A 14,178-nucleotide genomic window follows, 5' to 3' on the forward strand; every position below is an offset into this window, starting at 1 on the left:
TTCTCATCACACATACTAGTAAGGGGAAGTAAATGTAAAAAATATATATATTTTCTCTTCATCCTTTTTACCTACAAAAAAAGGGGAATAATATGTTTTTCGTTTCTATTCAATCTCTTTGCCTTCTTAGATCCAAACACACAAACACACATAAATTTCAATTTTTTCCCCTTTCCTCTCAAAAGTAACTGCAATAGATATGAAAAAAAAAAAAAAAAATTTTGTTCACACTCCACACATACCATAAATGCATGCAAAGAAGTGTTTCATGAAGCATGACAAATTGACAATTCTAAAAATGAAGCTTTATTTTATATAGTATAAATTATTGAGGCCACGTGTGCAGCAATAATGCCCGATAGTGCATGGGTCATGTGTGATTTGATAAGGTGAATCTTTTTAATGGTTGCTTGGAAATGAAACGCCTTAAACGACCGGCTTTGAAGCTGTGGAGACTATGGAGGCTGCTATCTAGTGGAAGACATGTCGGCAAACTATCCAATGACTTGTGTACCTACCTACCCTGATTTGACCATCTCCGTTGAGAAAAACGTGCCCATTTTTTCTTTTTATTTAATATGGTCGAGCTCCAGTTTATTATAAAATTAATATATAAAAAATTCAATTTATGTGGGTCCCAAAATTAAACTAACGGCCAATCTTGTGGACCTATGTGGATGTGGGGTCCCAATGATGCGATTTGATCCCCGAATTCCCGACTTTATTTTGCTTGAGCAACAGCTGATTTTTTTTAATAATAGAAATTAAAGACGCAAAAGGAAAAAGGAACAAGGGGTTCTAATTTTTTTTTGAAAAATATTATACATATATTATAGCATATTTATTATAAAACTTTGTTAGTAATGAGTTTATCATAAAAAGTAACAATTATAAATTGCACACATATATCTATTATAATTATTTTGTTCAAGTAATGAGCGATAATTAAAACAACTTTGGAGTAATATTGTATAATAAAAGTTGATAAAAGCATATTAATTTATTCTATATTATTGATTTTTATTATGTGATGTGATAAAAAGTTTCATTACAAAATCTTTTCTTTTCTTTTTTTTGTGTGTGTGTGTGTGTGTTTCTTCAATGCTTTGTTATTGCAGCATGGTGACGCTTGTTATCTTCATCAGTTTCTCCATTTTCAACATTTGAAGTTTAGTCCGTCCATAGTTGTTCAATTTTTGAGCTTTCATCATTTTTTTCCTTTTGTTGCATCATTTGTGTTAATCACTAATGAATTGGAACCGAGAGATTCTTGATTGGATCTTACAAAGTTTGGACTTCGTCGCTAAGATTTTTTGTATGTATTTGCATTTATATTAAATTTCAATGATGTGACAGTTTTTTATAAATTTTTTTATTTTTTACTTTTGTTATTTTTGGAATAGTGCAGCAAAAAAAAATTAATATAGCATATTGGATTGTGTATATATATTTTTTCTTCCATACTTTTTGTCATTTGAAGGTGTATAAAAAATCTTAGCAACTATGTAATTTTCAAAATCATCCTTTAGATTGAATTCATTCAAATGAAGTAGGAATATCCATATTTTTTCCTAATTTTTTTTTTTCAAATCACGTGGGATTCCTTCTCCAATATCAATAGTTTTACAATAATTTAAATAAGTTGTTTTTTAGCAAGATTTCTTGTAGATTTATTTAGGATTTTCTCGGCATCTTGATCAAATATCACAAAATTTGTTTTGTCAATTGCATCAAAAACTTCAATTTGAATCCTCTATCTGAAGTAGTTTGCAATTATGTATATATATATATATATATAGTAGTTATAGTGAAATAAATATATTATAAATATTTGGAAATTATGTAGTTAATGTGGGTGCCTCTAACTTTGGAATAGAAAGATTTGTTTTTGTTTCACATTTTGCACACCAAAATGATCATGCTTGTGGTTTGACATTCCTTTTACAAAGTACGCACAAAATGTAATACCAATTCATTGTTGTATCAATGTTACTTATTGTTGCAATACCCTAGCAGTTCACATCTTGCAATGAACTTTGAAATTAATATATATTATTTTTTTAATATAAATAATATGATGTATTTTTTTTTTTACGTAAATGATGAGTATAATTTGAAGTGATTAACAAACCTGTTTCGTAAGATCTTATTCAATGCATTTTATCTTTACTATTGTCTTTATATTATTTAAAGATAAATCCTCTTATGAAAATTGATTTGCATATATTTTTGGTATTTCTTGTATAGGATTATGTTTTTTACCATTCCTATCATTGAATTTTTTTTAAAGAAAATATTAAGTTAATGGCATTTTGTGAGATAGTATATGCTATTTATTAACTTTTTGTTATTATAAAATTTAAAAATATGCACTTGTCAATTATTTCACCAACCTGAGGGATTTCAAGATTTATATATATTTTTGTTGCATTGGTCGATGATAAAGAATTTTTTTGTATAAATTGTATAGAACATTATTGATAGACAAAGGTATATTGAATTGAAATTGGGGAAAAATGGAGACATGATTTCATGAGAATGAGAATTTCTAGAAGTATCATCTATATGTAGAGGAGGAAGAAGAGAGTTTGTAAGAAGGAAAGAGTTTTTGCTTTGATTTGCATGTGGGAATGGTCAAACTTTGGTTATAACATATAACGTAATAACTGGGCTTGAGTTTTTCATAATGTTTGGTCTACTTTTAAAAGGTAATCCATTTTGTAGTGAATATTTTTTGGTCTAATTGGTCTAATTGTTAATAACAACTTATATTTGATATAATAGTAAAAAGAAGTTACTATGATCTGTTGAGTAACAGTAAAAAATACTTAATAAAAAAAAAAGGTAAAACATGTTAAATTTATATGATAATAAAAATAAGTTACTATGATCTATTGGATAATAGTAAAAAAAAAAAAAAAAAACTTAATAAAAAGATGTAAAAAAGGCTAAATGCAATATTAGAGTGTCACGTGACAGGACCTCGTGCACTCTCACATGAGGTCTTTACTATATATATATATATATATATATATAGGTAATAAACTGGGCTTGAGTTTTTCATAAGATTTGGTCTACTTTTAAAAAGTACTTCATTTTGCAGTGAATAGCTTTTGGTCTAATTGTCAAGAACAACTCATATTTGATATAATAGTAAAAATGTAAAAAATACTTAATAAAAAAAAGTAAAAAAATGTTAAATTTATATGATAGTAAAAATAAGTTACTATGATCTATTAAGTAATAGTAAAAAAAACTTAATGAAAAGAGATATAATAAAAAATAAATAAATGCAATATTAGAGTGCCACATGGCAGGACCTTATGCACTCTCACATGAGGTCTCTGCTTTTATATATATATTGATTGATGATACACTCTTTTAAATAGTATGAGACAATACTTAGGGGTGTCCATGGGTTGGGTTGGGTTTGTTCCCAACTCGCACTTGACTGGGTGGTCAAGATTTCAACCTGCTGCCAATTTGAGTGGTTGATTTGATCAGGTGAATCCAACCTTCAATGAACAGCGATCAATTTGGTCAGAGTTGGAGATCTGAAAATCAACCAAAATCTGACAAGTTAACGGCAAAAATCGGTGAATTTTGGTGATATTTTCGCTAGATTTGACAAAATCTCACCAGATCTTATGAGATCTCGCCAAATCTAGTGGAGATTTCATGGATCTAGTTGAGATCTTGCCAGATCTAAAAAATCTTGCCGGTAAATGCTATGTATCTTGGTCGAGTCTAGTTTCTTTGGGTTTCAGGGAGAATATCCAAGACCTAGCTAACGATTTCAGATTTTGGAGAAGAAGACCCGCCGCCAACTATCAAACTAGTTAGGTCGGCCGGCAGGTTGGCTGGGTCTAGTTGGATTTATTGGGTGGGTCAGACCACCAGTTGGGTTGGACAGCCCTAACAATACATTTTTTTAATTTTTAATTTATTTTATGAGGAACACAAACACACACATAAGGGAGAGTGAATGAAATTTTAACACGAAGACATGTTACAAACTTCACTTATAGAAAAAACATAGTAACCTATTATTACTAGGATGGTAAATGAATCAAGTTGTATGTGAAAAGCTTGAACTTAGTTTACATTATTATTGTTGTTTTATTTTTATGTTGGTTTATTTAGCAAACAAGCTAAGATCAATCTCAAGTTTAGGCTTGATTATTAAACGAGCTAAACTCAAACATAATAATTTATTCATGATCAAGCTCATGAGAATATAGTTTGATTTAATACTAAATGATATTATATATATATATATATATATTTGTCATAAATATACTTATATAGACTTGAGATTTTTTTTTGATACAAGATAGAATTTCTACTTTAACTTAATCTAAGTGTATGTGTGTGAAGCTCCCTCCTAGAGACTTGAACCTCGGCCTTTGTCCCCCACACTCTACAAGCACTTATACTTGTAGAGTGACTATTGCACCAAGGGTGTGCAATGATTATAGACTTGAGATTAAATTGTGTAAAGTTGTAAATAGTTTTAAATAATATAAAATTATTATTGATAGTTTACTAATAACATAATTAGTCTATTCATAGTAAAAATTCATTGATTTGTGAATAAGTAAAAAAATTTAGCAATAATTTTATTACATATGAGAAAATAATAAATTAATAAAGTAACTCATAAAAAAGCTTGATTTGTTTGACAATAAAATAAACCAAACTTGAAAATATAATATTGTTTGGTGATGAGCTCGAACTCGGCTCGTATTCTAAATAAAATTAAATAAACAAATATGAACTTTTACTACTCAAGTTGGCTTGACTTGTTTACAACCCTATGAGGCTATGACTATCACAACCCACGAGCACAAAAATTTTATAATTTTTAACATTATTTGAGATGGTAAATTGTAATTAATGCAATATCATTTTCACATAAAATAATTAGCAACATCATTTTTGCTAAAAATTTAAAATTATTATAAATTTTACTTAAAAACAAGTCCTTTTTGAATAAGTTATAAAATTTAGCATGTAGCTAAAGTTATTGTTCTATTATATCTTCAATCAAAGCCACAAACGCCACCAGAGAATATTAATCAGTTTTTATCTGTTAGTGGTGATGTGAGATCACGGGCTAATGGGTTCAGCCTGATCCCATTAACATCTTTTTTTTTTTTTTTTTTTTTTTAATTCTAGAAACAAGAATGGATATTAATTGTGATTATTATATCATTACAAAAATCAATATTGAAAACTAGCTAAAAGCATCATAATGATTATCAAGGAGTAGTGTTAATTTTATTTTAAAAGAAATATTATGAATCGCCACTTTTTTTTTTTTTTTTGATGTGGTAAAGAAAGAAACAAAATGCAGCTAAAAACTTAGTAGTATCATACATGGCATACTTATCAAAAAAGCAAAATGTGAGAGAGACTGATCTTTGGAGGCATTTCATGGATAGCAAAGTCCACTTCCTATTGTCTTCTCAAGTTCGATCGCCAAAAGCATCAGCTGCTTTATTTGTTTCCCAATAGGAAATCTGTTAAATCGAATCAGTTTAATTGTATCATGACATCAGGTACCCACAGTCATTAATAAAAGGCAGGAAGAAATTGTTTCTAACTTGGTTGTCTAGTATGCATTTGTCCCATAGCCTCTGCATGAAGCTCAATATGTAAATATCTAAGTTTGTTTGGAAATTGAGAACAACTTAGTTAGTTTTTTGCCGAAATTTTTTTGTTATAAGTGTGCTAGAGTATAATAAAAAGAAACTCAAATCTCTCATTCCTTAACTATTGAATCATAATAGAAAGAAAATATTGTAAATTCACACACGTTTGGGGCCAAAGAATTCGTTTAAAGGTAGGTCAACCACTTCAATAGTCCAATTTAGAAGCAAAAAAAAAAAAAAAAAAAAACACCTCAATAGAGCTTATAAAGATTAACCTTTAGAAGGCTTATGAGTTATGACCAACCCCACAGGTTGGTCCTAGGCTTAGAAAGTAGGCTTTTATTTTTTTGTAGGTTTGTACATTACCACATACTATTCTTCTACCATTCTTGCTCGGTTAATCCCTGTTGTGATTCCTTCTATTCAATGAGGTACAACGATCTGTTTTCTTTATCCATTTTCAGTCACTAAATGTATAGGATGGGATGTTTTGGATACGATTGACTACTTTTGGCTAAGAACCAAAATTTTACATATTTCTTTGAATCCATTAGGTTGAAATGCTTTGTCGTGGGTCCAATTAATTTAAGTGGTAAAACTTTTTGTCTCTCAAGTAAGGGATATGGGTTCAATCCCCATTTATACCAAAAACCAATTGGTGAGTTTTGTCGTAAATCATGATATTATTTGATAGTATTTATATTGAAAAATTGCTTATATTTTTATGTTAGGTGCACTTGGCACATTTCTTTTCCCTATCTACTTGAGGTCTAATCTAGATACAACTGCTAAGTGATCAAGATTTCATCCTCGAGGTAATGTATTAATGTTTAGAATGTATCAAAAGTTGATGGTGGGGATGAGATGGAAACTACTGCTGTAAAATTGGTTAGACAGCATGAATAATCCACTGGATTAAATTTCTTATTTTCTTATGTGTTGTATTGTATCTCAGATTGTTCGTTTAAATTCAACCATACGACTGTATTGATTAATGCAACACAAAAAATATTATTTTCTCCTATAGATGATTAAATGTGTCTCATTGGCTAATACAGCAACATTGTTGAATTTTATTTTAGATTAATATTTTTCTATGAAGCAAAATGTGCAGCAAACTATTTAGTGAAATAAATTAACTGACCAAAAAGAACAAAAAAAATCAAAGAATGTGCACGTGTGTGAGTGTTAATATATATTTTGCTGGCTTCAACCCTGCATACAAAGATGTGCAAAGAGAACTCATGTAATGAAAGAATGTGGTTCCCAGACAAAGAAAAGAATCAACCATGCATCTGATGATCCACAACTGACGGATACAGTTTTGGTTTCTTTTCAATGTTGAGAATGTATATAGCCCTGAGTTTCTCCACCAAGGTTTATTTAATTTGTACTCGGTTGTGTATCGTTATATATTGATGATTTCAGTTGATTGCAGGTCCAAACTCCTGAGAAAATCTGCAAAAAGATATATCCTTGAAACTCTTGCCAAAAAATGAGTTCATATGTTTAGCACCTGGAGATCAGTTGTAAGCAGGCCATATTCCAAATCATCTCTCTCTGACTTCTCTCCCACAGAAAGAGTTAGCTCCTCAGCCCTTTTAGTTTGGTGCTTCCAATCTGTGTGAATCAATGCATACCCCATCATACACAGACATGAAAACTGTGCTGCCAGCATCCCAAACCATAGGCCTTGCAAGCCAACCTTGAACACAAAAGTAGTGAGAATAGCCACAGGCAATCCAATGATATAAAATGCACACAAATTAATCCTTGCACCAAGTTTAGGCCTTGCTGTCCCAGTTAAGACCCCACAAGAAGCTGTTTGTGGAGAGTTTGCAAGTTCACATAACCCCACTAAAGGAAGTGCAGCTGAAACCAAATCAAGAATCTGAGACTCATCAGTGAACAACTTTCCCCACACTGTCTTCACAACTGACAAGAAAATTAAGGATGAGAATCCAAAAGCAAATGCCACAGTAAGTCCAATAATAGATGTCCATTGTGCACGTGAAGGTTGACCGGCCCCCAAAGCATGTCCAACTCTGGTTGTTATGCCACAACTTATAGAACTTGGAAACACATAGAGAAAGCCTGTTGTTTGAATAAGTATTCCCATAGCAGCCAAACTAGCTTGTGGATTAGTCAATAATCCACAAAGAAATAACATTATTTCATACCACCACCACTCCAAGCACACTGAAACAGTACTAGGAAGTGCTAAACTTAGCAATGGTCCCCAGCCTTGAAAGGCTGAGAGAATTGTACCTCCTTGCCAAGGCTTTATTGGTTTGTTTGATACAAGCATATATATTATCAAGCCCACATTTAAGTTAGCAGTATTAAAAGCAGTAGCCAATGCAATACCTTCCACCCCTAATTTCAAGTAAGCTTGAAGAAAATAGATAATGGGTACGTGTAGAATGGCTGCAAAAGTTGCAGCTATTGTTAGTGGCGTGGTTATGCCTTGGGTTCTTAAGAAAATCCTTAGTGGGTATAGATGGGCTTGGGCTATCAATTCAGGAATTGAGAAAGCCAAGTAAACTTTAGCAACTCTTGTGATCTCTGGGTCCTGGCCCAACCATCCAAATAAGGGCTCCACGTTTAGCCATAAGAATGAGATTAATATGGAAACAAGTAGGAGTAGACACAATGTTTTCTGGAAGGTTTGGCTGAGAACTGACCATCTCTTGGCCCCAAAGGCTTGGCAACAAATTGGTTCCATTCCTGTGGATAGGCCTCTGAGGATTGAGAGTCCTGTGATATTTCCAAACCCAATTGCTAGTGAGCCCCCAGCCAGTTCTGATTTTCCAAGACGACCCAAGAAGAGCATGGAAATAACGGACCTTGAATATAACAGCAAGCCTGTCATCACTATGGGCCCTGCAATCTTGCACAATGCTTGTACCTCTTCTCCCATCTGCGTGAATTGACATTGTTAATTTAGACTCAAAAGTGCAATATTTCAATAGGACATGAATTAGCAAATTTGAAGACACTTTCACATAGAAAATTGGTATCAAAACTTTCGCTATTGTAACAATTTTTCTAAGGAAGAAATTATGTTCCGTTCGGAACAACTGGACCAGAGAAAATACATAGCGTGCAGCAGAGACATGTTAAGTGCACAAGTTCACCAGGCAGCAAAAGTGTGCACAAAATTCAGCAGAAATGCAGAACGCATGGCTTCATTAAAAACGTGTACAAATGCAACTTATGGGTGCTTTAAGTTTTTTGTAATATGCTAAGAAGACATTACTTTTTTAACAACCCTTTTCACAACTTGTTAAGGTGATAAATTGTGATTAGAGTTACATCAGTTTCATATAGATGCACAACTGACGTTCTTACCTTTTTATCACACATTAATCACAACATGTTATGTGGCTTATTGATTTCTATGTTCCTTTCCAGTTATCACGAGCACTAGTGCTGCCAGCTCTTCCAACCTTTTATGGTTTGGGAAAAAAAATGATCATGTTATAGTTACAAGTGAATCACCGTGGCTTTATGCAGGTCACAAGTGTAAAAGATGAAATTTGTACTTTTCGCTATAAACATGAGGCAAGTTGCATCCATCTGAAAAGAAACGAATCAAGCAAGCAAGTTGCTTAAAAAATAGTGAAGTGCGAATAACTTTGTGAACTTGAAAGTACCCTACAAATTTGTACTCTAGCATATTGGCCTTTCTAGAAGTCAAGCCTGTAAAGAAATTCACTTTGCCAAGATGCCTTCGCTATTGGAATCAACCATGATTTTCGGGCATGTGATTTTCAGGTCAAACTCTTTTGCTATTCCCAATAAAAAAAAAAAGGAATTTTAAAGCAGCTCAGGAGGTTAGATTTATTAAGTACAAAAATTAGTTTATTAAAAAAAATTAAATGTTTTTAAGTTTTGGACTTAGTTTAGGTCCAGTGCATCTAGTGCACTGGACTCAGTTAAATGGTGATATTGTCTAAAAGTGAACACGTGTCACAATTTCAAAGGATCTAGTACCACTAGACACTAGACCCAAACTTGACCCTTAAGTCCAAAAATTATCGCCTTTGTAATTGTATTTTTATTGAAAAACGCTATGACACAAAAAAAAATCTCACAATTATTGCCATAACTTGCAGTGTGGTGAGTTGTAAATGGTAGAGGTCAAATGGTAAGTCCGTATTTCTACCACTTATAACTCATCATATAGTAAGTTATGACAAAAGTTGTTGGATTTTTTGTGTAGATGACATTGCTCTGTTTTATTGGTCACTTGATGGATCTTATCACATGAGATGGGTGTGAAAGCAACAATTTTAAAAGTTGAAATTAATTAATACTCTTTTTACAATAATAATAAAAAAAGATGTAAATACTGTATGATATTTACAAAGATCAGATTAGATAAAGCTTTCTTTTAATTGAAAACAAACAGTTCTTAGTTTTCAAATCAACTTGAGACCAATCAATTTTGTTTTTTTTACCGAACCAATTGTAAGCTAAGTTTCTATTTAAAATATTCAGCTCTTAAATCTAGTGTTTAGAGATAAATGAAAAAAACCAAAGAACACTAACACACCAACTTCTTTGGATGACTTGCATTTATTAAATACAGCTGGTACATACTATATAATTATATATATGTCACCAAGTTGCAACTTCCTCTCATGTCTAATTGTCTATTTACCCGTGAATTTCACATCAAAGATTCTTGAATATTTTGGAAGTTAGTTCATACTTCATGGTAGTTGCTTTATAGTCATTCAACTATTCGTTGTGATAGTAAGAATTTCAAACTATTCGTTGTGTTTACTCGAAAGTCAAACCAGAAGCAATGATTTAAAAAGGTTATCACGGGAGTGTTCTTTTTTCCTTATTTTTATCTCAAATTGGAAGTTTTTTGAATTTACAACATACAAGGTATTGTATGAACCATGTTGTCATATAGAACAACAATATGCAGTGTAATTTATTGATTGACAAAAGAGAAAAAAGGGATCATAGAGTTGAAAACTCAACTGAAATTATATGTTCCAATCAAACAGTTGTTGAAATTTGATGAATCCATCTACTCTTGTTTCAATTTTTTGTGACAAGACTCGTTTCATTGAACTTATTGCATACAAAATTAAACTAGAATTGCAGAGAACTCATCAATAAACATTGGGATTAAGGTTTTGCTATAGCATACTCTAAAAGGTCTAAGTGCATGTGCTCCATCTAAAAGAAATAAAAGAAACAAACAAACTTATCTCTTGCTTTAAATAGCGTGGGCACATAAAAGTAGGTATACTCCAAAGAAAACTATGCCTATTGGACCTTTATAATCTTGAATGGGGGGGGTCAATTCCAAATTTAACTTTGAGTAGCCAAAAGTATTTTACCTAACCTGTGTCACTCACCACAATGGTATGGAAAGTGTCTTGTTTCACACTTGCACATTTGTTGTGCACATCTTTGGTTCATTACTTCATAGAGTTGCTTTTGAATTTCTCAATAAAAAAGAAGGTTATGAATTAAAATTAATAGATGTTTCAATTAAATGTGATTTTGATGATAAAAAGAAGATATACATAAAACATTTATATGTAAGATTATTCCATTGATAAGCTTGATATGAGAAATATTTGAAGATTAACCCCTCCTCTCCCTCCTAGTTAAATTTTTTAGTCAATGAGGAGAAGTGGTACTTATAAAAGTGTTTTTTTTATAAGAAAATAATAGCATCTCTTTCCTGTTCCCCTCTACACTTTTTCTTTTCTTTTGGTATAAAAATGTTCAAAAATAAATTTGAAAAGCAATGAAGGCCCATCGGAAAACTTTGGTACCCAAAATAAAGAAAAGGGCAATACGACAAAAATAGCTCTCATTTTTATTTGCTCGAAACGGATTCACAACAATTCTAAATGCCCTTCACCAAAAAATAGTACTACACACTCAAGAACAGAGTTATGCATGCCAGGTTTGTAATTTTTTTGTTTGTTTTTGTTTACATTATTTCTGAAAGAAAAAGTGAAAAACATTTCACTTGGAAAGAATATACTTCCACGGCTCCAACCTCAAATCATTTTTACCTTACGGGGATAATCAAACTAAGTTTTTTCTACTAGAAGAATTGGGTAACATTATTGAGTTATAAGACTATTGACTACACTTAAACTTAATTAACGCATAATAATTGGTGATAATTAAAAAAAAAAACCATGCAATATACCCTCACTTTAAACTTAACCACGATATTCTGGTGGTCGGAAAAAAAAAAAGAAGAAGATATTTTGGATTTCTAATAGAAGATAAAGACTGGAAGTGTGAGTGTGTGTGTGTGTTCTAAAGAGAGAGTTATTAGGTATATACCTCTGAGAGTGGCAGGGTTCGGAAAGCAGCACTTAGCGGTAGGAGCCGTCTGAGAAGGCTAGTGAGAAATCTGCCATTACTTCTTTGAGCTCTCATTGCATCTTCATTATACCCTCTTCCTCTCTCCTTGGACTCCTTGGAAACCAAAGGTTCATCATTTACGATTTCTTGAGATTCAGTAGCAGTGCACATGTTTATCTGAGTGAAGTAATGAGTTCTCAGACTGATAGAGAGAACACAAACCTAAAAAACACTTAAAAAAAAAAAAAAAAAAAATCCCCGTACCAATTCCAGAGATGGGTTTGTTTGTGCAATGAGGCCAACAAGATTGAACAGTCTGAGATGGCAAAGAGAAAAACAAAATATATAGTATAATAGAAATCCCAGTTGTGCTATATATTTTTATAGTATATATATGTAGTAGTAACAGACTTTTCATTTAAAATATGATAAACCATAATCCATGTCTTTGTTGGTCTCTGATTTTGATCCTCCTCGGCCATGGCATTGGAGGTATTATTGCAGAGAAGGAAAATGGTGCATTGGGACATGTAAACAAATATGGAACAGAAAAGCTTGAACTTTCACTTCCCCAGGCCTTGAATTATATACTGTGCTTAATGTAATACTTTATATATATGTACGGCTTACTATCTCCAATTAATTTTTAGTTCAAGTGTTCAACCCCCCCAATTTTAATTGTCTTATGTAATGTCAAATTATCTATTACGGTATCACCTAAAAGGAAATGATAAATTAGTTCATGGGGCTATTAAGTTTTAGACACTTTATTTTATTTTATTTTTTATTTTTTTCCTTTAGGAACTCCAATAAATAAGAACTTTATCATATGGTCACTACACTAATAAAAGGGACACGAATATATGTTGCCTTTTTTTAGAATCAATATATATATATATATATAGATTCTCAAAAAAAAAAAAAAAAAAAAAACAGAAGGATTCTAATATATATATATTTATATATATATATATATATATTTTTTATGATTATATTAATCTTAAAATACTATATTTTGAGCTGTTTTTCATTTGAATGATACACATATAAAATATTTGAATTTAGAATGAGCGCTTGGAATAAGTGGGAATAGTTAAAGTAATTATATAATTTATATTCACTAACATCAATAGAAATAACAAAATCCCATTCTTTAAATTGCATTTCCAATAACTAAAATATAATGTTATGTCAAGAGTTTTATATTTCAATTGGTTGTCACTTTTTGATATTTTTAATGGAGATATTTAGGGTAAACATCTCTCTTTATGTGTAGATTTAATGACAATATAGACTTTTAATTAGGTATATATAGAATTATATATATATATATATATGTATGTATATATATAGTTGTAGAATATCACAATCTATGACTCATTCTTATGATAAGATTATGAAGACGCTCTCACTAATCTTAAGTACAATTCCAATTTTAACAATTTTGATCACAAAAAATCGGGGATGCCTTGTCTAATTTAGGCTGCATTTGGCATATATAGCTTATGAAATGTTGTGAGCTTTTTACTCTGACTCAAGTAAGACTGTATGTTGTGCAAGTTTGACCACATGTTTATTAAAGAAACCAGGATACCTTGATAAAGAACATGTATTTCTCTAATTTAATTCAATATATGTAACATGAAGATCACCTTATCGAGGTTAAGGTTGAGTGTATGGCTCAACTGCTGCTCTTTTATCTTACTCTGGGCTATCATTTTAATTTTTAATTTATAACATTCCAATAAAGTCAAGAATTCTTCTATGAAAGCAAAAAAATCCAGAATAATGTCGCACTGCATGACGTGAGATTAAGATTAACTATATATTATGATTTATGGGTACCCTAAAAAATATTTTCGTACAATTGTAAAAATTCAATAATACTAGACAGACTAGAAGAAAGCAAAAGAAAGTACGAAGCATGAGTGGCTCGCCTAGGAATCAATTCAATGGACATTTAATTTTTATTTTTCATGTGTATGATACATCTATTGTGTTGGTTGATACACGACAAAATTTACATTCGATTTGTCAAATCTAAAATTCTTAAATGTGCGTTTTGGATTAGGCTTTTTTTTTTTCTTCATCTTAACTCTCTTTTGTTTTTGTTTTTCTCCTTCAATTTCCTACTACACATCTCAATATTGACTTGTTTTTATTGATGTCT

The 14,178-nt window shown here is 31.2% G+C and overlaps 1 protein-coding gene across 2 annotated transcripts; it reads right to left on the bottom strand.

The window, feature by feature from the left end:
* Nucleotides 1-6,717: 6,717 nt before the first annotated feature.
* LOC111990536 (protein DETOXIFICATION 53) lies at nucleotides 6,718-12,559 on the bottom strand. Of its 2 annotated transcripts, XM_065778792.1 has the most exons (3): nucleotides 12,273-12,559; nucleotides 11,988-12,185; nucleotides 6,718-8,574 (listed from the first exon to the last, which is right to left on the bottom strand). In XM_065778792.1, exons 2-3 carry the CDS (start codon nucleotides 12,177-12,179, stop codon nucleotides 7,156-7,158), a joined length of 1,611 nt encoding a protein of 536 aa, XP_065634864.1. In that variant the 5' UTR covers nucleotides 12,180-12,185; nucleotides 12,273-12,559; the 3' UTR covers nucleotides 6,718-7,155. The 2 variants fall into 2 exon arrangements, with proteins under 2 accessions (XP_065634864.1, XP_023878092.1); XM_024022324.2 differs by lacking the exon at nucleotides 12,273-12,559 and having other exon boundaries at nucleotides 11,988-12,257.
* Between the last annotated feature and the right edge of the window lie 1,619 nt (nucleotides 12,560-14,178).

This window comes from Quercus suber, unplaced genomic scaffold, assembly GCF_002906115.3.
Source record: "Quercus suber isolate HL8 unplaced genomic scaffold, Cork oak 2.0 scaffold_191, whole genome shotgun sequence".
NCBI lineage: Eukaryota > Viridiplantae > Streptophyta > Magnoliopsida > Fagales > Fagaceae > Quercus > Quercus suber.

Coding starts and splice junctions, on each gene's coding strand:
- LOC111990536 (XM_065778792.1), bottom strand. CDS start 12,179: ATGTGCACTGCTACTGAATCTCAAGAAATCGTAAATGATGAACCTTTG. Junction 8,575..11,987: donor GAACCCTGCCACTCTCAGAG/GTATATACCTAA, acceptor CAATTCACGCAG/ATGGGAGAAGAGGTACAAGC.